At 51.7% G+C, this 21,968-nt stretch overlaps 1 protein-coding gene across 1 annotated transcript in view; it reads left to right on the plus strand.

Moving 5' to 3' along the window:
* TTC7B (tetratricopeptide repeat domain 7B) overlaps positions 1-21,968 on the plus strand; it is a 388,142-nt gene continuing 366,174 nt past the window's right edge. The window contains exon 1 of the mRNA XM_006879120.1: positions 1-122. Within this exon, the coding sequence (XP_006879182.1) occupies positions 2-122 (121 nt within the window). The 5' untranslated portion in view covers position 1. The remainder of the gene's footprint in view (positions 123-21,968) is intronic.

A 21,968-nucleotide genomic window follows, 5' to 3' on the forward strand; every position in this document is an offset into this window, starting at 1 on the left:
GATGGCGACCAAGAAGGCGGGCTCGCGGCTGGAGACGGAGATCGAGCGCTGCCGCTCCGAGTGCCAGTGGGAGCGGATCCCCGAGCTCATCAAGCAGCTGTCGGCCAAGCTCATCGCCAACGGTAGGCGCCGGGGAGCGGCCTCTCGGGCGGCCGGGCCGGGCCTCGGGGAGCCCGGGGTCACGCGGCGTGGGGACCGGGGGGGTCCGGCGCCGTGCGGGGCACCCGGAGCTCGGCGTGCAGGGCTGGAGGGCTGCGGAACCGGGGTGCCGGCCGCTCTGGGGCTGACCTTGGGGGTTCCGAAGAGTTGGAGGTGATGGGGCTCCGGCCAGGCTCTGGGTGTCCGTGTAGGAGGGCTCTGGGTGTGGGTATGATGTGCTCAGGGGCTCACGATGTGTTTATGGGGGCCCTGAAAGTGGGGGTGTTGAGCAGGGAACCCTGAGAACGCGGTTTGTGGACATACGGGGTTCCAGGGGCTCCAGGTGTTAGCTCAGGCTTGGAGTGTGGAAGGCAGGCAGGGATGGGTGTCCTGACCCGGGGAGATCGGATCTAGAATGTGGGGGGCTTAGGGGTTCAGGAGGGAGAAGATGATGGGAGAGGGGAGGGAGGGAGCTGAACGTTGGGAGATGATGTGAGTGGGTGAGACCTGGAGTTTGAGGGAGCCGAGCACTTGCTGGGGTGCCTGGACTTGGTCCCTGACCCGGTTGACTGAATTGGTTCTTGTGCCCAAATGAATCAAAATTGCATCCAAAATGCCATTCCAGAGGGAAACTCCACGTGGCCTTATTTGTTTTGGAAACAAGTATGGTTAATATTTGCTTGTGTCTTAGTCCCCGCCAAAACTGTGGGTGCCAGTGGATGGGTTGGTGAGAGGGCAGAGGTTCTGTCTTATTTCACCTTTGGGTTTCCCAGGCCCCAGGTCAAGTGAAGAAATGAATGAATGAGGGAATGACAGTGTTCCAAGAAAGGACTCCTGCAGAATTCTCAGCTGGCTCATTTTATCCACTTGCCCAGAAAAGGGAAGGGCTGGCTGTCTGAAGCCCTCTGGAAGGGCGCTCTATGTCTGTACTGAGATGGTCTCTCCTTTCCAGTTGCCATAAGGAACTGACTCACCTCTGACCCTTCAGTGGTTTTCAGAGGCTGCAAATCGCAAGAGAGGAGAATGCCCATCTTTCTCTCACTGTAGTTTATATTAGTGTCTTGAAATAAGAACTTGGTTTCAGGCACTTTTCAGTGATGACATTTTGCTCTGAGCAGGTGTTTTCTGAGTTAAAGCAGGGGCCAGCGTCACTCCAGGAGCCTGGAGGAAGTATCTGGGCTCAGCACGGTGGACGGTGTTGACTTTTTTTGGTGAAGCCCACCTCAGTCCCATGAGTCCACAGGCAGCTTGACCTCGCCTTCCTGTAAGGCTTCCGGGCTCTTGTCCCTTTGCCTCCCCTCACTCCTTCCCAGCACCATTTTTTTGTCCCTGTCCACTAGTGCTTGGACTGTGGACTGGGACACCTCTGGGTCAACTTCCAGCTGTGTGGACATAATACCACCTTCCCTGTGTGTTGATTTTAGGGTTCAGTGGGCTTATAGACTATTTACCTTCAGAATCTCCTTTCTTTCTGGTTCAGTTGCTCGTTCATATTACCAGGATTTGTGTGCCCACCCTGTGCTAGGCCTGGTATATAGTGAGGGACAGTGATGAACCAGCCCCTTACCCTCCTTTGCCTCTTCTATCTGAGAAAGGCCTTGGCAATAAGCAAATACAGAAATAAATAAGCAGGACCCTCGCAGATGGTGAGACGTGAAGTAAAGAAAATAAACGGGGTAATGGGATGGAGAGTGGATGATGAATAGGGGAGAGAAGACAAGCTGGGTGGTCTTTGGAATGAGAGGGCTGACGTGGGCAGTGGGCGTGGCTCATCTTGTCCACCTTCATGGTCCTCACAAGGTGTGGCTGACCCTCTAGGGCCAGTTCCTGGGGCCTAAGCTATGATCATCCACATAGCTTGAGGGGAGAGGGTTTGTGCAAAGCACTGTGGGCTGTGTGTCTGCAAGTGTGCATATGGGGAGACTTGGGGAGACCTACTTACTTAGCAGAAGTCATTGATGGTAGAAGGTCTCCTAGACTTGGAAGTGAGTTTACTCGGGAAATTAAAACACAAACAATAAACCAAAAAAAGGAAAGAAAACCAAGATTGTTTATTGCGGGTCTTTTTTGGGTTTCAGTATTGCAAAGAGAGGCCTTCCCACCTTTTGAAGGACAGGAGCTCTGGGGCTGGAGGTGGGCCTCCTTCCTGGCTTTTGGGGCACCGGCTCCCCTGTGGAGCCTCCTGGGTGCACTAGTCCCAAATACTGGGCAAGTTTGGAACAATCCTGACACTAGAGCATTTGCTCCTGAGAAAAAGGGGAGCAAGTTACTGTCACATTTGTCAGACCCAGCACCCTGGAAGGCAACCACCTTCAGAAAAGAGCCAGCCCAGCGCCCAAGTTCTCTCCCTACCACTTCCTAGGTCTCTTGCCCTGGCCAGGTCTCTTAACCACTCTGAACCTCAGTTTCCTCAGCTTGGAATGGGGAATTAAATGACTTGTGATGAGGGACTAAGTTGCTCTTGTCTTCCTGGGCTGGCCACAGAGCCTGGCCCCTTCATTCATTCTTCCAGGCAAGCATTTATTCTGCTCATACTGAATGTCTACCATGTGCCAGGGACACACCAGTGAGTAAGAGACGAGAGCCCCCGCCCACATGAAACCTATATTCTTCACAGTGAGGGACAGGCCAGGGACATGGATACTAAATAAAGTCACCAAATAAGCCTTACAGATGCTGACAAGTGCTAGCAGAGACGAAAGGAGAGGAGAGGGACAGGCATTTTGGGAGGAAAGTGTTGAGATGCAGAGGCCACTAGTTTAAAAAGGACGGTCAGGGACAGCCTCCCAAGAGGCAGCTTTGGGCACAGATCTGGGGAGAAGTAGGGAGAGTGCAGGGAGGGGCCCTCAAGGACAGAGGCCTGCTGTGGGCAGGGGCCTGTTGGGCCTTGGAGGCCACAGTGAAGGCTTTGACTTTCCTCTGAGTGAATTGGGCGCTGTGGAGGGTTCTGAGTAGAGGGTGGCCTGATGGCAGGACTGTTTGGTGCCTCTTCCTCTTTCTCCTTGAACGCTGCCCCGTGTACCCCACCCTCCAGCAGTGGGCAGCCCCTCCCCAGGAAGGACTTTAAATAGTGGATGCTCTCAGAGCCTGCTGCTCCAGCCTGCCTCCTTTGAGATAAACGGCTTGAGATGGTTTTGCCAAGAAGTGGATAAGGAAAACGGCCACTGCTAAGTGCACGCGGAACCCGGAAGCCCATCTTCTGCCTCAGACCCACGGGAGCCACCGTTTGCTCCTTCTCGGAACACCAGAAGGTGTGGCAGCTGTGTACCAGGCCCCGGCCAGTCCTGGCACATGCTGCGGGCAGCGGGAGGACATTCCACTGAGGTCCAGGCCGAGCTGTGGTCCAGAGTCGAGCAGCGTGGTGTATGTGAGGAATGCAGACTCTTAGGCCCCTCCCCAAACCTGTAGATCCCAGTGGGCCTGATGGGGCCCCAGGGCATAGGTAGATGCAGTGAAGTTTGAGGTGCCCTGGCCTGGACCTGGGGGGCCAGAGATGAAGGGTCAGAACCACACGCTGGTTCTTCTGGCTTATGGGCCAGCCCTGGTCTCGGGGAGGATTCTCTCCAGAATCCCAGCCTCCAGCCCTTCAGTGGCAGAATTCACTGTTCCATGTGACAGTGCAGGGCTCATTTCTCCACCTGGCTGGGTGACCTTGAGCCACTCACTTGACCTCTCAGAAGGAGCCTGCATTTCCTCATGTTTAAAACCAAGGCTGATGCTACTTATTCCATTAGGGTGGCTGAGAGGATTAAATGAGTTGATACAGGGATAAATTCAGCCCCTCCACCTGACCCCATGTAACCCTGGGCGAGGCAGCCCGAGTCCCCGGTAACAAAACACTTGGGGGGGGGGCAGAGAGGAGCAGCAGAGGTGACAGACCTGAGCTATGCCTGGTCACAACGTCCTGCGTGTTTTAGTGACAGAAATGGGCATTTGAAAGGCCGGCACCTGAGGCTGAATCGGCTTCGGCACCCTTTCCAGACTGTTCTTTCCACTCCTCACGCGGCTCAGCCATCAATCTCACTTATCACTTAGAACAAGTCAGGCCCTAAAATGTAGCTTCTCCTTTAAAGGATCATAGGCCTTTCGATTTGGGTGGATTTTGAGACAGTTTAATGACTTCTTGGTGATAGAGGAGGAGAGGGTGCCTGAAACAAAGACAGTTTCTGGGGCAAAGATTGGTTACAAAATGCAGACCAGTCAGTGGGGGTCAGGGCTCGAGTGTGCCGGTGGCTGGGAGAGATGGTGTTGGAGGGAGGCGTGTGTCTGGCCTGTGGTTTCCAGTCTCTCAGGAGAAAAGCATCCCCTTCTGTAGCCCCTCGGGTCTCGCTCAGGCCTTTACAGGCTTGAAGTGGGTTCATGGTGGGCCAGGCCCGCCTTCTTGGCCTGAGGGTCCTCTTTGAGCCTCTCCACTGTGAGTTGAGAAGATGGGGTGGCTTGTTTATGGATGGCCTCTCTGGAGCTCAGCAGTCTTCTGGATGTCCAGCTGCCCCCCAGAGGACGGGCCAGATGCCTCTGGTCACCTTCCATCCAGGCCGGCTGTCCTGTTGTTGTCTAAAGGACATGCCTTTGTATCAGACCATATGTCCTTATTTTTGGATTTGAAAGAATCACTCACTTGACAGTAATTTATTGATGGAACTAAGCTAAGCATCAGGGCTGGAGGGGAAGGTCATTGGGACAGCAGGGCCCAGCCTGGCATCAGGCTGGAGGGGAAGGTCATTGGGGCAGCAGGTCCTGGGCCTGGTATCAGGGCTGGAGGGGGAATCACTGGGACAGCAGGACATGGGCCTGGCATCAGGCTGGAGGGGAAGGTCATTGGGACAGCAGGGCCTGGCCTGGCATCAGGCTGGAGGTGGTAGCCATCAGGGCAACAGGACCCGGGTGTGGCATCTGCTAGAGGTTGTGGTCATCAGGGCAGCAGGACCCAGGCCTGGCATTGGGCTAGAGGTCATGATTGTAGGGGCAGCAGGACTCAGGCCTGGCGTCAGGGCTGGAGGGAGTGGTCATCAGGGCAGCAGGACATGGGCCTGGCTTCGGCTGGAGGGGGAGGTCATCAGGGCTGGAGGTTGTGGTCATTAGGACAGTAGGACCCTAGCCTGGCATCAGAGCTGGAGGTGGTGGTCATTGGGGCAGCAGGACCTGGGCCTGGCATCATAGCTGGAGGAAATGATCATCAGGGCAGCAGGACCTGGGCCTGGCAGTGGCTCGAGGTAGTGATTGTTGGGCAGCAGTACCCGGGCCTGGTATCAGCTGGAGGTGGTGATCACTGGGGCAGCAGGACTCGGGCCTGACATCAGAGCTGGAGGTGGTGGTCATCAGGGCAGCAGGACCTGGGCCTGGCATCATAGCTGGAGGAAATGATCATCAGGGCAGCAGGACCTGGGCCTGGCAGTGGCTGGAGGTGGTGGTTGTTGGGGCAGCAGTACCCGGACCTGGTATCTGCTGGAGGTGGTGGTCACTGGGGCAGCAGGACTCGGGCCTGGCATCAAAGCAGGAAGTGGTGGTCTTTGGGGCAGCAGGACTCGGGCCTGGCATCAGAGCTGGAGGTGGTGGTCATTGGGGTGGCAGGACTCAGGCCAGGCATTGGCTGGAACTGGTGGTCGTTGGAGCAGCAGGACTTGGGCCTGGCCTTCTGCAGCTCCCAGAACTTTCTTTACGGCCTCTGTGGGCTAAGGACTTGGAGGCAGGAGGATCCCTGGTCTGCTTCATGAGCCCACCTTTTCCTCATGGTCTGCCCTTCCTGTGTGCACCTCCCCTCCTGGGCCTTCTCACAGGCCTTGCTTCCTGTCTTTCCACCTTTGTTCGGCCGTTCTGTGCTGGAACCTTCCCTGCCGACCAAAGGCCTCCCTGTCTGCCACTGTCTGGTTCCAGTTCCTGCCAGTGCCCTTCCTTCATGAGAAATGCTATTTGCCTCCCAACGTTGAACCAACAGGACCTTAGAGGCCACATTGTGTAGCAGTTTTCAAACTAGGGACTGCTGAGGACATACTCTAGGGGCCTGCTGCGTGACGGGCAAGCCTCCCTCACTGAAGCAGGCCCACTTTTGCTTAAGTGAAGGAAGGGCTAAAATAATGAAAAGAATACTTTAAAACTCATAGATTTAGTCCAGTTTCTTAGTATTGGGATACTAGCTGAAAAACTGAGCTCAAGTGGCTTAATGGTAAGGAGCTGCTCTGACAACCCAAAGACACAGAGTTTGAGTCCACCAGCTGCTCCTGGTGAAAGACGTGCAGTCTCCTCCCGTGTGGTTTCCAGCCTCTGAAAACCCACTGGAGGGTCAGCTATGATTCAGTACATAAGAATAGCAACAGCTGGAGAATCAGCTGGCAGTGTGACTCCTCAGGAGAGAGCCAATCTCCCCTTGGAAAGATTCACAGCCTCAGAAACGTGGTAGGATTGTTGCTCTGAGCTGGCACCGACTGGGTCTGGGCTTTGTTTTTCATTCTCCAGGTGAGAACACAGGCTCAGAGAGGGAGGGGTCTTCCTTGAGGCCTGAAGCCATTGAGGGCAAGATGGAGGTACACTCTGGGCCTGGAGTGTGGCTCCTTAAATTCTAAATCTAGCTCTGCTTCCTAACACAGAGAATGACTTCATCCAGAGCCCTAGTCCTCCCGTGTGTTAAGCGCTGACACACATCCATGTCATTTTCTGGAGCCCTTGGGGTCAGATGCGTTTTAGCATGAAGAGCTTTTCTTTGCCTGGTGTGTATCTATCTGTATTATGTGGTCACTCCCAGCGAGGGCCCGCCAGCACCTTATAGTCACATCACTGGTTCTGCATCAAAGCATATGGATAGTTACTGCAAAAAGGGAAAAAAATAGACTAAAAATAGCTTCCTGTCAGTTCAGTTCAGGTCTTTCTGCCCAGCAAGTTAACATTCACCAACTTTCAGGTCTTAGGGAGTCCTGGTTTGGGGACTTATGATGTGAAAGGGATTGAGAACATGTAGGAATTTGTGGAATGACTTTGAAGGTCAAGTGGGAACGCCGTTGACCATGGCTCAGCATGGGGTCTGATCCGTGGTGAACGTCGGTGGACACCAGCTCATCTTGGTTGGGTGGGTATTGACCATCATCACACACCACCCGTCCCGCAGTCCACGACAGCTTCCTCTCCCCTGTGTTGCCTCTCTTGGTGGGTCTCCTCTCTTCCTCCTCAAGGTTGTCAGCTCATAGAGGCCATGGGTCTACCTCTGTGGCTACCATGTCGTTGAGTGGACCTCACAGCGTGCACTTGGTGTGGTGTGCTGTGTTGAACAAAAGCGTGGATCAAGGCCACTGAGCACTTGCAATGCTGGGGAGATGAGGCCAAGAGTCCTCACAGTGGCTTAATATTGAGTCCCTCCCGTCCCTGAGATATTTCCCTTTGGATCAGGTTGGGTCAAGTAACTTGGGGGCATCAACGGCTTCCACCTTTCTCCTTCCTGAAGATGCCCCAGTTTTGTTCCTCTGTCAGTCCTTGCCTAGGCCTTATGCGTGGAGAAGGACTTCATGCTTGGAAGGGTAGAAGGTCAACGTAAGAGAGGAAGACCCTGGATGAAATGGGGGGGACATGGTGACTGTGACAATGTGGCAAGTCGGTCTGAGAGGATGAGGTTGGTTCAGGATAGGTCAGGGTTCAGAGCTATGGCTCACGGGGTCTCTGAGTTGTAGTGGACTTGATGGCACGTAACACCAACTACTATAGGTGGGCCTTGTGTGTGATTAGTTAGGCATGATCATGTGACTTCGCCCTTTGGCCAGTAAGATTCCAGGGAGCATTTACTTAGTGGAAGGGGCTTCTGGGAAAGGTAATGTACTAAAGGTAAAAAGGCTTAGTCACATTTCAGAGGAAGGTGCAGGTGGAAGTGGCCTCTCCGTCCTCTGGAAATTGTTTTTCAGGCTTGGAGTCGTGGATGTCTTGTGGCCATGGGTCAGCCAGGAGAGTAGTGAGGCTCATGGCCCCCCAAAGACGGCAGAGCAGAGAGAAAAAAAAAGAACGGGCCCCAGATTGCGTCACTGAGCTGCAGATGGTCATGCCTGCAGCGGCTCTGCCTGGACTTCCTGTTGTGTAAGATAATAAATTCCTCCTTGTTGAAGCCACATTGAGCCAGGTGTTTATTAGTTGAGGCTGAAGGCATCCTCAGTGGTGCCCACAGAGCCCCAGCCCTTTGCTGTTGAGTTGATTTGAAGTCATGATGTGATAGAGCTGCTCCTTAGTGTTTTCTTGACTCTGTCACCAACCCTTTTTCAAAGGCGACTGAGTGGGTTCAAACCACCAACCTTTCGGTCCATAGTCACACTCAAGTCCTTTGCATCACCCATGGGGCCTGAATGATAGACTTACCCAGATGACCCCCAGTTCTGGGCTCCTGGCCAGCTTTGTCCTAGGCACTTGAGAATGCTCTTGCTCACAGTGCACCTTGACCTTGCACAGGCAGATTCCTGCCCTCTGGACGACCTCATATTTGGCAGCCAGTGGAGGTGGCAGGCCATGGACGTGTGTGGAGGTCTGAGCTACCTATCTGAAAAGTCAGGGAGAGGAATGGTGTTTTCTGAGACCTCTCAAAACCACTGCCATTCGCCACCAGGACATGAAGAGTGTCCTCGGGAGATGCGGTTTGAGGGGTACCCTATAAAGCAGAACAGACAGCCACAGGTTTGAGGGGTGCCATCTAAAGTCGAGTGGACAGCCACAGGCTAGAGCAGCTTAGGGGCGGAGCTGCACCAGCTCAGCTGCCCTCCAGGCTTGTCTGTCCCTATTTGTCAAGTGCACTGGGCAGCAGACATGCCAGGCCCATCGAGAGCAGACCTTTTTTGGTTCTTTCCAGGTCCTGAGAGGCCTGGAGGCACATCACCCCATATTCTTTCTGATTGCACGAGTGTTAAAACAGCGGCCGTAGCAAAGAATGAGCAAGCATTTCCAGGGCTTCTGCTCCGTGCCAGTTTCTGGATGTGCACTTTTCCACGTGTCTCCTTTCACCCCCACAGCCACCGTCTGCGTTCAGGGCTTGGGATTGTCACCCAGAGCCTGGGCAAAGCACAGGGATGTCAGTGGAGCCTGGAATCGAGGCTTCCCTCGTTCATTTCAAAGACACCTATGTTTTTCTAGACTCGTTGTTTAGGAGGGTCCCCGAGATGGCTTTGTCGGGAGCCTGATTGTTGGCCCTCAGCTCCCCAAGATTCTGGTGAGGCAGGTCTGGGCCTCCCTGCTGCTGTGGGTCCGTGGACAGAACGGCTTCCAGAGTGGTGATTCTCCCCATCCGAGCAGAGAACCAGAAGCCAACATAAGGAGTTGCACTGCTGACTCCAAGGAAGAAGGTTCAAATCCACCAGCTGCTCCATGGCCGACATTAAGAAATCAGTCTCTTTCTGAGTGATTTACAGCCTCTGAAAACCTGCCGGAGTGTCCACTATGAGTCAGTTCCAACTTGACCACACGTAACAACCACCAGAGAACTACCTCACTGCCTAGTCCCGCTTCCACCACGAGTGTTCGCATTCAGCGAGCACCTACTTCAGGAGGGGCGGTGGGAGAAGTCTTTCCAGCGGGCCCCCAGCCTGCAGGAAGCTCACAGCCTCTGCGGAGACGTGTTGTCTGAGGCTTCGTTTAGTGGCTCCTGTTGCCGGGCTCAGCGCCCTGTTCTGGTCTTGGAAGTCTTGGTGGAGGTGGGGACAGGAGGAGGGCTTATTCTCCACGGGCCTGTGATTGTGCAGGGGGCTGCAGGGCCCACCGTAGACATGATTGTCCGAGTGACCTGCAGCCCAAAGGGCTCAAATGTGGAGGAGACTACAGAGGACACCTGCAGGACCGCTGAGGGACAGTGGTGGCTGAGGTGGTTGTGACAAGACACCAGGGTGACAGAGTGCCGGGGGGGATCCTTGGGCAGGAACATGGTTTTAGGCTTACTGGCTCCTCCTGGCCCTTGATCTTGAGCCTGTTGGACGCCTCAATCCTGGGTAAACTGGCAGGAGACAATTACCGAAGGGGACAGATGGGCAAGGGTCCCCAGTGTGAGAGGAGCTTTGAGTCCCAGCCTCCACTTGCTCCTTGGGCGGCCTTGGTGAATTCATTCTCGAGCCTCACCCCTTATCTCGTGGGCTATGTTGAGTAAATGAGATAATGCAGCTTCCGGCCATCTGAAAGCAGCCAGACCAGAGCGGAAGTATGGTGTTTGGAAGGAGAGTAGAAAGTTCCAGATGCTTGATTCTCTTCCGAAGGTCAAGGGGGTGGGCAGGAAGGTAACGTTAGTAACAATGAGAGCTAATCTAACGAGATGTGCAGGGGGCTCTGTTTCCTGTTGCACTGAACTGTCGCCAAGGCCCCAGAGCAGAAGACCTTCCATCTTCAACTGAGACTTCTAGGCAAGCCTTCTTCCCTGGATGCTGGATGAGGGGCATCTGAAGGGATCGTGAAGCTAGAGAAACTGACACCTTGCCTTATAAGAGGCTGCCCCCTAAGCCACAGAAATGACAGACCCCCAGTGTTGCTGTCAGAATATAGAACAGAGGGGTAAGAGGGAATTCTGGGAGTTCAGAATTGCCCATGGCCTTTCGTTCTGCCTTTATCTTCATGGGGAAAATAAATAAGATGGACATTTATCCCCTGAGATTTAATCTGAGGACAAAAATTGGGTAAAAACTAGGGGTTGCCAAAAGGCAGATGTTATTGGCTTGTTGTCTGTTGGTAGCAGTCCTACAAGGAAGACTGCGCTTGTGGTTCCTACCCCTTCCCTGTCACCTTCAGCGCTTGGAGGGAGAAGGAGACCTCAGTGACAAGGTGGCTCCACAGGAAGGAGCAGAGAGGTCACTGGGAGACCAGTAGTGGGCCGCTCAGTCTGGAGAAAGGTCACGGTGAATACTGGGGACGGGCTGCAGGCAGAGCAAGGCTGACCCTGTGCGGAGCCCATCCTGAGAGTGCAGGTCTGGGAAGGCAGACAGCAGCGAGGAAAACAAGGCTTGCCACCTCTCATCAGCCACGGCACAGAGCCAGCCGTGAGCTCCAAGGAGCCAGAAGCGTGTGGGGGAGGCTGGGACAGCTCACTTGCTCGCTCACTCACGCACACGCTGCCTTGAAGTCAGTTCTGACTCACGAACCCTCCATTGAGTTTTGAAGGTGGTGAATCTCAACCGTAGGAGCCTGCCCGTCTTTCCAGCTCATTGGTGTTATCGTTAGGTGTTGCTGAGTAGGACTTATCATGACCGTGTGAACAACAGACCTGAACCCTGCCCCGGCCTGTGCCATCCTCACCGTCTCTGACACCCCTGAGCCCATTGCTGCAGTCACTGTCAGTCCATCTTGTTGGGGATCTTCCTCTCTTTCACTGACCATCTTGCCAAGCACATTATCTTTTCCAAGGAACAGCCTCTCCTAGCAATATGCCCAAAGTATGAGAGAGAAAGCTTTGCCATCTTTGCCTCCAAGGAGCACTCCAGCCACACGTTTCCCCAGACGTACCTGTTCTTTTGGCAGCCTATGTATGACATATTCAGAGTTCTCCTCTGACACCGTGGCACAAAGGCATCGATTCTTCTGTCATCCTTTTTTTTCTTCATCATTGTCCAGCTCTCAGATGCATAGCAAGAGACTGAATCATGACCTGAATCAGGCACACCTTAGTGTTCAAACCGAAACCATTGCTCTCCAGTGTTGGCCATGCGTGAATTCGAACCGCCAGAGAAGTGCAGACTTGTGGTTAGCAGCACACCAATGCTGCTATCTGTGGGGCCCAAATGCCTCTCCTCTATATCCTTGACTGCCAAGCCGGGGAGACTGAACAGGGGTCCCTCAGAACAGCCTCTCTCAGGAGGACGAGGCAACTTTTGCATGAAGCCTGAGGTAAAGTTATAAAAAGTGAGCAGCTCCGAGTGTTAGTTATTGAATGAGATGATTGTAATAATTAAAAGTGACTGAAGATGGGAGAATTGGGCCAAAATGTTCAGGGAGTCACCACCCAGGGGCAGTGAGGGAGTTGACGTTGAACGGCTAAGGGAGGACAGATTTTGTCCCCAGTGAAACCATCTCATGTTTATGACTTAATGAGAGCTGATGCTTCCGGCTGGCTACACTAAGGAAGCATTTGCTGCATTGACTGTGCGCAGCGTGCAAGATTTTCTTTAAAAATGATCCATTTATAAAGATATTTTTAAAATTCTTTTATTAAGTTTAATGAATGTTTACAGAGATTTTGGGTTTCCATTCATTCAGTGTTGTAGTTTTCTCCCTGCCCACCGCCCTTCCCCAGTTTGCTCTTCTCTTTGAAAAGTAAAAGAAAAATCCCTTCATTGGTATACAATCCCCCCCCCCCAGTCCAAGTACACTCCACTATGCAACCTTCACTCTGGACTCTTGTCATAACCATAATACCCAATCATATATCGCTTTAAAACTGTTCTCTCCCTCATCTGTTTCAATGCAGTATACATAATTTATCCAATTTTTCTCACCCCAGCCCTGATGTCAGTTCCGTTCTACAACAGTGGCGTTGTGCAGTATTTGTCCTTTTGTGACTGAGATATCCTTCCTATTCGAAAACCATCACAGTGACCTTGTAAGCAAGGTGCTCTGATAAATCCCTGTTTTACAGAAGAAGAAATGAAGAGAGGTGAGGTCCCTTGTCCCAGAGCTCTTTGCCCAAGGCCTGTCAGCACCCAGGGCTCTCTTCTTCCAGTCACTCAGCACCTGAGTGAGCCTGGATGAGGGAGTACGTGACCTGTGATGGGGATACAGAGGTGAATGTGACCACTGGACTGGCAGCCTCCTGAAGCCAGGACATTCCCACCCCCCTTGTGTTCATTATTGTATCCCAAGCACCAGTCACGGCCCTACTCTGGTCATTGCAGACTCAGTGTTCCTGAGCCAGACAAGAATCAGTGCTTTTTTTCCTTCAGTCAGGCTTGGAGGAGTGTCTGGTCAGCCAGGAGATGCTGCTGGAGCTGTCAAACCTAGGGATCCACAGTCAAGGCCATTTTTCTTTCTCTGCCTGAAGGTCAAGGGTATCAACTCTGCAGTGAGTGGATTTTTAGGCTGTTCACAGCTGGCCCCACTGCCTGTGGCGGCCTTCTCCTGCCCCCCGCACCCCCAGTTGTGTCCAGTCTCCTGTCTGTCTGGAATCTTTAGAGAAACGATGCCTCGTTGTGCTGTTGGGTCTGTGGAGCTGCCCGTGACACGTAATGACCGTATGGACATCAGATCTGAACCTTGCCCGATCCGGAGCATCCCCATGACCTCTTGTGCTCCAGCCCATTGTGACAGTTACTGTGTCCGTCCATTGCATTGAGAGTCTTCCTCTCTTTTGCTGCCCCCCACTTTCCCAGCATGCTGCCTTTCTCTAATAACTGGTTTCTTCTAAAATACATGCCCAAAGCACGTGAGATGAAGTTTCAACACCCCTGCCTCTAAGGAACACCCTGGTTGCACTTCCTTCCAGAAGGACTTGTTTGTTCTTTTGTTAGTGTGGGTGATACTCAATACTCTTCTCCAGCGCCACAATTCAAAGACATCGATTCTTCTTTGGCTTTCCTTACGTGAAGACTCACACCTTACTTGAAGAAAGCCCTGGGTTCTCTCTTGCTCTAACACTCATTGGAGGGTCTGTGGTGGGTTTACCACATCCACACCTGGACATGTGTATCTCGCTCCATACAGAGACTGTGCCCCCTGAGGGCAGGCACTAGATTGGGCCTTTGAATCTCCACGAGATGCACATTGACTCTGTAGATGTGAGTCAGACATGGCTGTGTGTCACTCTCGTCTGTAAGGAGCTGGCTTCCTGAGAGTCGTTTTCATGCCGGCTGGGCTGACCTGATAACAGGCCTCCTCGTTAGAGTCGCTTCCTGTGAGCCCTGGAGACGGGCCAAGCCTACTGTGAGGACTGACTGGCCAATGACTTCAAGTCACCTTTTCATTTCCTAGGCTGGATTTCCCCAGCTCAAGTGAGTGTGTTTTTGTTGTGGCCACTTTGTCTTTGCTGCCCGTGTCACAGAGCCTTCTGTTCCCACATTTCCCACTCCCATCTTGTCCCTCCAGTTTCTGCAGTGTGTCTATGTGGGCAGGGGGATTTTGGCATGACGCTTGGACTCCAGTTACCAAGATTTTCCAGGGTACTGTGGCCTCCACTTTCTTGTGGATTTCTTAATCTTTGACTTTTGCCATGCTTGCCTTTTGGTCAAGAGTTCACACTAGCCAGGGTCACAGTTGAAACATAATTAGGACCATGGGGACCCTGAGGCAGAATTGGGAAGGCCTGAACCTTTATGTTCTAGGCCCCGATGAACCAGGTTACCTGAGACCATGGGGCTTGGTTGAGCCCTGTCTGTCTGTGAAGAGGAGACTGGATTGATTTATTTGTTCCATAAATATCTCCTGAACATCAACTCTGTCTCTAGCACTGAGGCTATTGTATGAGTTTGAGAATGATGGAGTCAAGAACTAAGGAGATAGGTTGCGGGGATTTTAACCTTCACTTTGGTTGAAAGGAGCCAATGGAGGGGTTAAGGGCTGGGCGACAGGATGTGACTTTGATACTGGAACTGCCAGTCCACATTTTCCAGCAGAGGGGTGTACCTTTCTCTTGTCCATCACACTGCTTGACAGGGTCCTTCCCTGCCCCGTTTGCCCACCTGCCTGCCCGCCCCAGGCCTGCACCTGTGCAGCAAGCAGCACTGCCACAGATGCCGGGCCCTGTTGACCACTCACAGCAGACGAGCAAAGACCTTGAAGGGCATTGCCACCGTCCCCTGGCATGTGGCATCCTTGTCTTTAGAACGTCTGTCTTGTCTTCTCAATCCAGAATGTCATACTTGATTGGAAAAATGAAAGCAGTTAGTGAGCCTCCTGGCTTTTTACCACTGCACCTGCTGGCCTCGCCTCCTGTCACTGACCAGCGGCTTTGGTTCCTTTCAAAGGACAACAGGCCCCTTCACCTTTGCTAAGTGCTCCTCTTTTCCCACCTTCTCAGGACTGCCACACTCATCTATTCTCTCCTAAACCAGTTCCCTCTTTCTTTCTCCCTCCCTCCATTCCTTCCTCCCTCGTATTCCCTTCAGCGTCCAAAGGCGCCCTGGATGTCTCATGAAAGCAGACGTGCCCTTTACTCCACATTGTCATCTAGCTCTGGCTCTGGCCCTGTTGTCTTTCTCAACAGAGCCTCTTCCAAGAATTATTTCCTTTCCCTGCCCACTCCCGTTGGACTCTGTCCCCCTTCACCCACTTCTGAGAGCGCGTGAGTCAGGATCACCCTCTGGTATCTCTGTGTTGCCAAGTCTTCTGGTTACATCTGTGTGCTTCGGATGCTTGATGATGATGTCCCACGGACGACCCCCTCCTTCTGGAAGCACCCCCAGTCTCTGTTTCTGTAACAGACTTGACGGCTGCTTTCTCTCCTCTGACGGATCCTCCCCCTCAGTCTCCTCCACCTTGGGCCAGATCTCCATCTACCAACTCGCTAGCACTACTTGGGTGTTGAATGCAATCTCACATTTAACTTTGCCAAAACACAACTCTCGGGTCTCTTCTCCCCTCCCCTCCTGGTCTTCCCACGGAGTTCCCTGGGTGGTACAAATGTGTAAACATTAACCCATCAACTGAGACAGTTAATCTCTTTGGATAATTTGAACTCCTCAGAGAGGTTCCTTGAATGAGAGAAAGGTTACAGACATGGGAAGTCTCCAGAGCTGCTCCTCTGTGCCACTCAGGGGCGCTTGGGAATCAGAACTGGCTCAACAGCTTTTGTCTGCTTGCTTGTTTTAATTTTTGTTTTGTTTGTTTTCTTACCCTTCATTACACTGGAAGTCGGCTGGCTGACTGGTGGGATGGCTGGCATCTCTATGGCGGCTTGACTTTGGTGGCAGTCAAGGCAAAGGGAAGTTTCTGGGGTCTTTTTTGCAGTGTGTTACTGCTCTTTTTGGCCCTTCAAAAGTAGGTGGGCAGTCCAGAGCCCTAAACTAAGGGGAAGTAAGGGTAGAGCCTGTGGAGCTTGCTCCAGGTGGTAGAAATCCCTATGGGATTTTTCCCGTAGGGCCCTCGGGCCTGCAGCCCTCGGGACTGTCTTTAATTGTTTTTAGCAAAACATTCTTCTAAGTCATATAGCCCTAGTATGTCCATTTTCCATACAGAGGCAACTTGTGATCACTGTGAAGCTGAACACCATAACACTGATGTGTAAAATGTGAGAATGGTTACCCATGGTGGACAGTATTTCATGGAGCTCCCTGATTAAAACAAGCTTGGAAGCAGGAGTGGCATCCACTTCCGTAAATAGCTTGCCTCAGGAAACCCTACAAACATGGAGAAAGGATGAAAGTCATGCAACTATCGAGGACTTTTGTTCATAGGGTCGCCTACAACTTGACGGCGCTTAACAACAACAACAACAACAACAACAAACCTTCATTAAGTGAGCTCTGGTGGCTTGTTGTTGTTATGTACTGTTGAGTTGGAACCGACCCACAGTGGACCCTCCAGTGGGTTTTCAGAGGCTGTAAATCACACGGGAGGAGATTGTCCATCCTTGTCTTGCAAAGCCTCTGGTCTGTCTGAACTGTTTGCCTTTGAGATTGCAGCACAGGTGTGCTGCCAACTTAGAGGCAGTTTGAGAACGTATTCGAACAATCAGAATAATGAGTCTAAGTGGCCGGGACTTCTGGGTCCATGCAATCGATGGGAATGCCAGGGGTAGACGGCCAGAGCCAGTTGGGTCAATGCAGACAAGGGAAATACCATTCGTATGTGGTCTGGGCTTGTCAGACTCTGATACCCCACCCTGCGCTGGAGAGGAAGTGCACCCACCACAGCCCACCAGAAGCCAAATCTGCTCTTGCCATGTTTAGTAGACTCTGTCCCTTTAATGTCCTTTTAAAAAAAATATTAAAAAAAAAGCAGTTTGTATCTACTTGTTGCTCTGCAGAAGACGACCAGTATTCTCCCATGTGTTCTGCTGCCTCTGAAAACTCACTGGAGGGTCAGCTATGAGTTGATTCTGACCCAAAAGGACATAACAACCACCAGTCTGTTAATTGATGAAATGGCACCGTTATCTGCTCCACTGCACAATTTGAAATGGAGAATTTATCTTTATTCCCTCTCTTTTCTCCTATGAATTTCATAGTTAGTCTTCTACTGCTGCTGTAACAAATTATCACAAATTTACTGACCTGACACAAAGCTATTCTCTTACACGTTTGGGAGCTCTGATGACTTACCAGTAACGAGATGTGCTGCCAACCCAAAGGAACATGGTTCTAATCCATCGGCCACTCTGTGGGAGACAGATGGACAATCTCCTTCCATGTGATCTACAGCTTCTTATGACCTGCCGGAGGGTCAACAGTGACTCAGTTCTGACTCAGCGGTACACAACAATAACACAGCACCACCACACCTCACATCTAGTCCATGAATAAGTCTTGTACATTTTACCCGCAATCTGTGTTCTGACTCAACGTGTCTGTCCCTTTCTGCACTTTCTCACACTTCTTGCCCTCTGCCCCTGTTTGTCCCAGGACTGCAGTCTCCTTAGCCATTCCCACCTCATTTCTGACCCCTACGTCTGTGGTCATCACATAGCGGATCAAAGGGACTTTGAAAAACCCAAGTCAAATCATGTCAGTCATTGGTAGAATTTTTCTTTTACTTTTCGAAGAGAAGAGCAAATTGGAAGGGAGGAATGGACAGGGAGAAAAATGCAACAATTAATAAATGGAAATCCAAAATCTCTGTAAATGTTCATTAAAATGAATTAAAAAAAATCATTTCAGTCTCTGCTTTAACCTCCCCCCAAAACTTCCAGTAATGCTTTAGACTTATGACCCCCTTTCACCTTGGTTGGTGGCATGTTAGGGGCCCGCCTTCCCCTGCTCTCTGCCTCCCGCCTCCCTCCACACTCCCCGTCCTGTTTTCTCTGCTCCAGCCACTCTGGTCTTCTCACTTTGGCACCTCAGGGCTGGCCCATTAACCTCCTGCAAGGCCCTTCCCTCTGTTCTCACCTGGCTGACTTTATTTACTCCTGTAAGTCTCCTTAGAGTTACCTGCCCCGATCTGATCACTCCATCTAAAGTCGTCACCGGCCCCACTGCCCCATCCCTGGTTTGAATTCTCTGCATACCTCTTCCTTCTGGACATTCTGGTTTGTCTGCTTGCCTCACCTGGCCAGAATGTAAATTACTGGAGAGCGGAAATTCCATTTTGTGAGCCCCTGGGGCTGGGGAGTGCTCACGGTTGATGGGTCAGTGTGTGCAGGCCGAGGGGGCTGGGGACATGGCTTTGAGGTGACCCCGGATGGGCCTTCATGGGTACTGGGATCTTGACAGAAGAGCCAGAGGTACAGTGTGTCCAGGCTCTGCCCTCAGGTGAGACAGTCCACGGCCTGGACTGTGTGCTTGAGAGGCTGGTGGCTGGGGGTGCTGAAGATTCACAGGGTTCTGCAGGGTGACCAGGGGCTTAGCTCGCCAGCCCTGTGCTCGGAGGTGCTGAACGGGGCCTGTGACCCTCTGCCAGCAGCCGTTCCCACCGCTCTGCACTCAGATCACACTGCCCACAGTGTGATCACAGGCCATCTTTGTCTAATATTTTTTTTTTACTTGAAAATATACACAACAAAGGGAGCTCTGGTGGCCTAGTGGCAAGAAGCTGCACTGCAATCCCAGAGGTCTGCGGTTTGAATCCACTAGATGCTCTGCCGGAGAAGGAGGGACAATCTCCTCCTGTACCACCAGTCAGATCTGATTTGACGGCACACACACACACACACACACACACACTCAAATTTTTAAAAAATTAAAAAAAAATATACACAACACAGCACACACTAATTCTATAGCTTCTTTACCTACAAGCCAGTGACAATGGTTACAGTTCCCAAGTTGGGTCACATTTTTTTTCTTTGTAAACTAGTTGAATAGTGGTTTGTGTTGGGAATTAATGTACATGACAATAAAATCCAACTAATACCAACAGAAATAGGGTGAGAAGTTACTTGCATCCTCTAGTATCTGTGTGTCTTCTTACTCCCTTTCATAAAACTAAGACCCTGACGAGTTTTGTAGGGGACCTTTCAGAATATCCTGTAAATTTGTAAGAAAGTGTGTGTGTATCTATTTTTCTCTTTATTGTTATTTGAATGAAAATTTACCAATTGACTTTGCATTGGACTATCTGTACACATTTTGCTTTACGCCATTAATTATAATACTCACAGTAATACTACACTCTTCCCACTTCCTCTCTATGATTTTCGTGTCTGTGAATCCCTTCTCTCTCAGCCCTTCCTGCTTGAGTGTCACGCCCCAGAATAATAAACCACATCAGAAGAAATAATCAAACACAGATACTGTAGGGCTCCTCAGATGGTACAAATACTTAACACATTCAGTTATGACTTGAAAGTTTGAGGATTTGAATCTATCAAGAGTTACCTCAGAAAAAAGGCCAGAAGAAGGGGCTTCTGAAAAACCAGCTGCTGAAAGCCCAGTGGCGCACTGCTCACACGTGCTGCCACTGCGAATTGTAATCAGACTGCCACTGGCTTGGCGCGCGCGCGCGTGTGTGTGTGTGTGTGTGTGTGTGTGTGTGTGTTTACACACAGTTGGTGACACAGGATGGCCCCCTGTCTTGTATCTTGCTTTTCCAACCTTCACTGGATCTTAGAAGTTAACTATTACTCTGTCACCTCCTCCCAGGACTTAGTACCTTAAAACACCTGCCGTTTGGATTTTTCACAGTTCTGGACTCACCAGTGTGCGCTCAGGCAGCTGTGCCAGCTGTGGGTCAGGATTGTTGTTGTTTCCACGTGCTGTCGAGTCAGAATCTGCTCATAGCTGACTTTCCAGCAGCTTTTTTCAGAGGCTGTAAATCACGTAGGAGATTATCCATCTTTTTCCTTTGGAGCAGCTGGTGGATTTGAACCACTTACCCTTGGGTTGACAGTGGGATTCCTTGCCACTAGGCCACCAGAGGTCCCTGTGAGTCAGGGTGGTGACGGTTATTCTTGGCGGGCTCTCTAGTATGTCAGCGGCCCTGGCTGAGATGGTACAGTTCTGCGCCCCGTGCCTTCTCCTCTCCCCGCTGTTGGCCTGGACTTGTCCTAGGCTCACCTGGACTTGTGCTCAGGGCAGTGGCTGAGAAGCAAGAGGGAAGCGAGAGGGGGCACATCATCTCCAAGCTTCTGCAGGCGCTGTATTTGCTCCTGTCTTGCTGGTCAGAGCAGGTCTCCTGGTCACGCCCAGGGTCAGTGTGGGAGGACACAAAGCCTTGGGTGCTGGGAGGTATGGAGACAGCCATGCCTCAAGACCGCCCAAGTTGGACTTCAGCCTGTCTCCTTGGTGTCCCTCATGCACTTTGCCCCATTGCAGAGCTGCACCATCATCCAGTTACCAGCCCTGTGAGGGTGAGTACCCGCAGGGATGTTCCCTTCCTCACTGGCACTGACGGGGCTGTATTATGAGTAAATGTCTCTGTGCATTCGGCTGGAGCGCAGGAGTGTGTAGCCTCAAATTAAGTTCCCAGTGCCGGGATTTCCGAGTCAGATGACACTGTGTTGTTTTATTAATATTGCTCCATTGTTCCCCATCAACAAACCTATGAAATGATCCTCCTACCAACAGTACATGTCAATGTCTGTTTTCCTGTCAACACCCTTTGGGGAACAAGGGAACCTGAGGACTGCTAGTGCTAAGTTACCTTTACATAAAAGTATCATGGCAGCAGCATCGTCCCGTGTCACCAGGGTCAATGCCAACAGCTCAAGGCTGATTCCAATCAAGCGAAGGTCAGACCTGCCCCTTCTTGCCTACCTGCTGACCAATTCTGACCCGAGTCGTCCTGCTTCTCTGCTGGTTTGTTGATCGTCACACAGAGCTCACAGCCAGTACTCACAGGTATGAGGTCTGTCAGGTGACTAACTGGACCTCTGGAGACATAATGACAAGGGGTTGCACTTGCCAACTCAGTAGCTAGCAGTTCAAATCCATCAGCTGCTCTGTGGGAGAAAGATGAACAGTCTCCTCCTTGGTGATTTATCACCTCTGAAAACATGCTGGGGGATCAGCCATGGATCACTTCTGACCTGACGGTGTTTGTTAGGAAGCATCAAGTCAAGTAGGACTCATAGCGACCCTGCAAACAACAGGATCTGAGCCCTAACTTGGTGGTACCTGACACAAACCAATCCAGAAAGTTACAGGCACCTCACAACAACAAGAAGCTGAAACTTGGCATTGGAAAGGATTCAGGATGCAGTTCTCAGGGCCAGTCCAGCTCCTTCTCAGCTGTGTTGCAGGCAGGCCTCTGTCTAGCCTCTCAGCCCCTCAGCCTCTGCTGTGTTTGGTCGATTGTTCCAAAGCTCTTTAGCTCCACCAGTAGATGTCTGCAGACACCCCCTCCACCAGCGAGGCTCCACCAAGGTGGTCATTTCCTCGCTCCCTGGCGAGCCTAGCCCTGCCACCTGTCTGGACGTGCCCTGCTCCACCTTCACTCTGTGGACCAGGAAGCCCACCACGCCTCCTGCCTGGTTCTGCTGTCTCTGATGCCCAGTGCCCCACTGCTGTTTTCTCGCCGTCTCTTGCTGTTTCTGGTGTTACAGCTCTCTCTCCTACTGTCTCTGGTATTACAGTTCTTTCTCCTAGCTCTAGGAGGCTCTCTGGGCAAGGATCTTGAGTCCAGAAAACACACTCAGCTCCTGCCTCTTCTTTCTTTCTTTTTTAAATTTATTAATTTCCATGAAAATTTACAGAGACTTTGGATTTCGATTCATTCACTGTTGCACTTTTCTCCCCTCCCAACCCTCCCCCCTAGTACACTACCCTCTTGGAAAAGTAAAAGAAAAGTTCTTTCATTGTTTTACAATCCCTCCC

Source organism: Elephantulus edwardii, unplaced genomic scaffold, assembly GCF_000299155.1.
Source record: "Elephantulus edwardii isolate Elephantulus edwardi_28Jun2011 unplaced genomic scaffold, EleEdw1.0 scaffold00002, whole genome shotgun sequence".
NCBI lineage: Eukaryota > Metazoa > Chordata > Mammalia > Macroscelidea > Macroscelididae > Elephantulus > Elephantulus edwardii.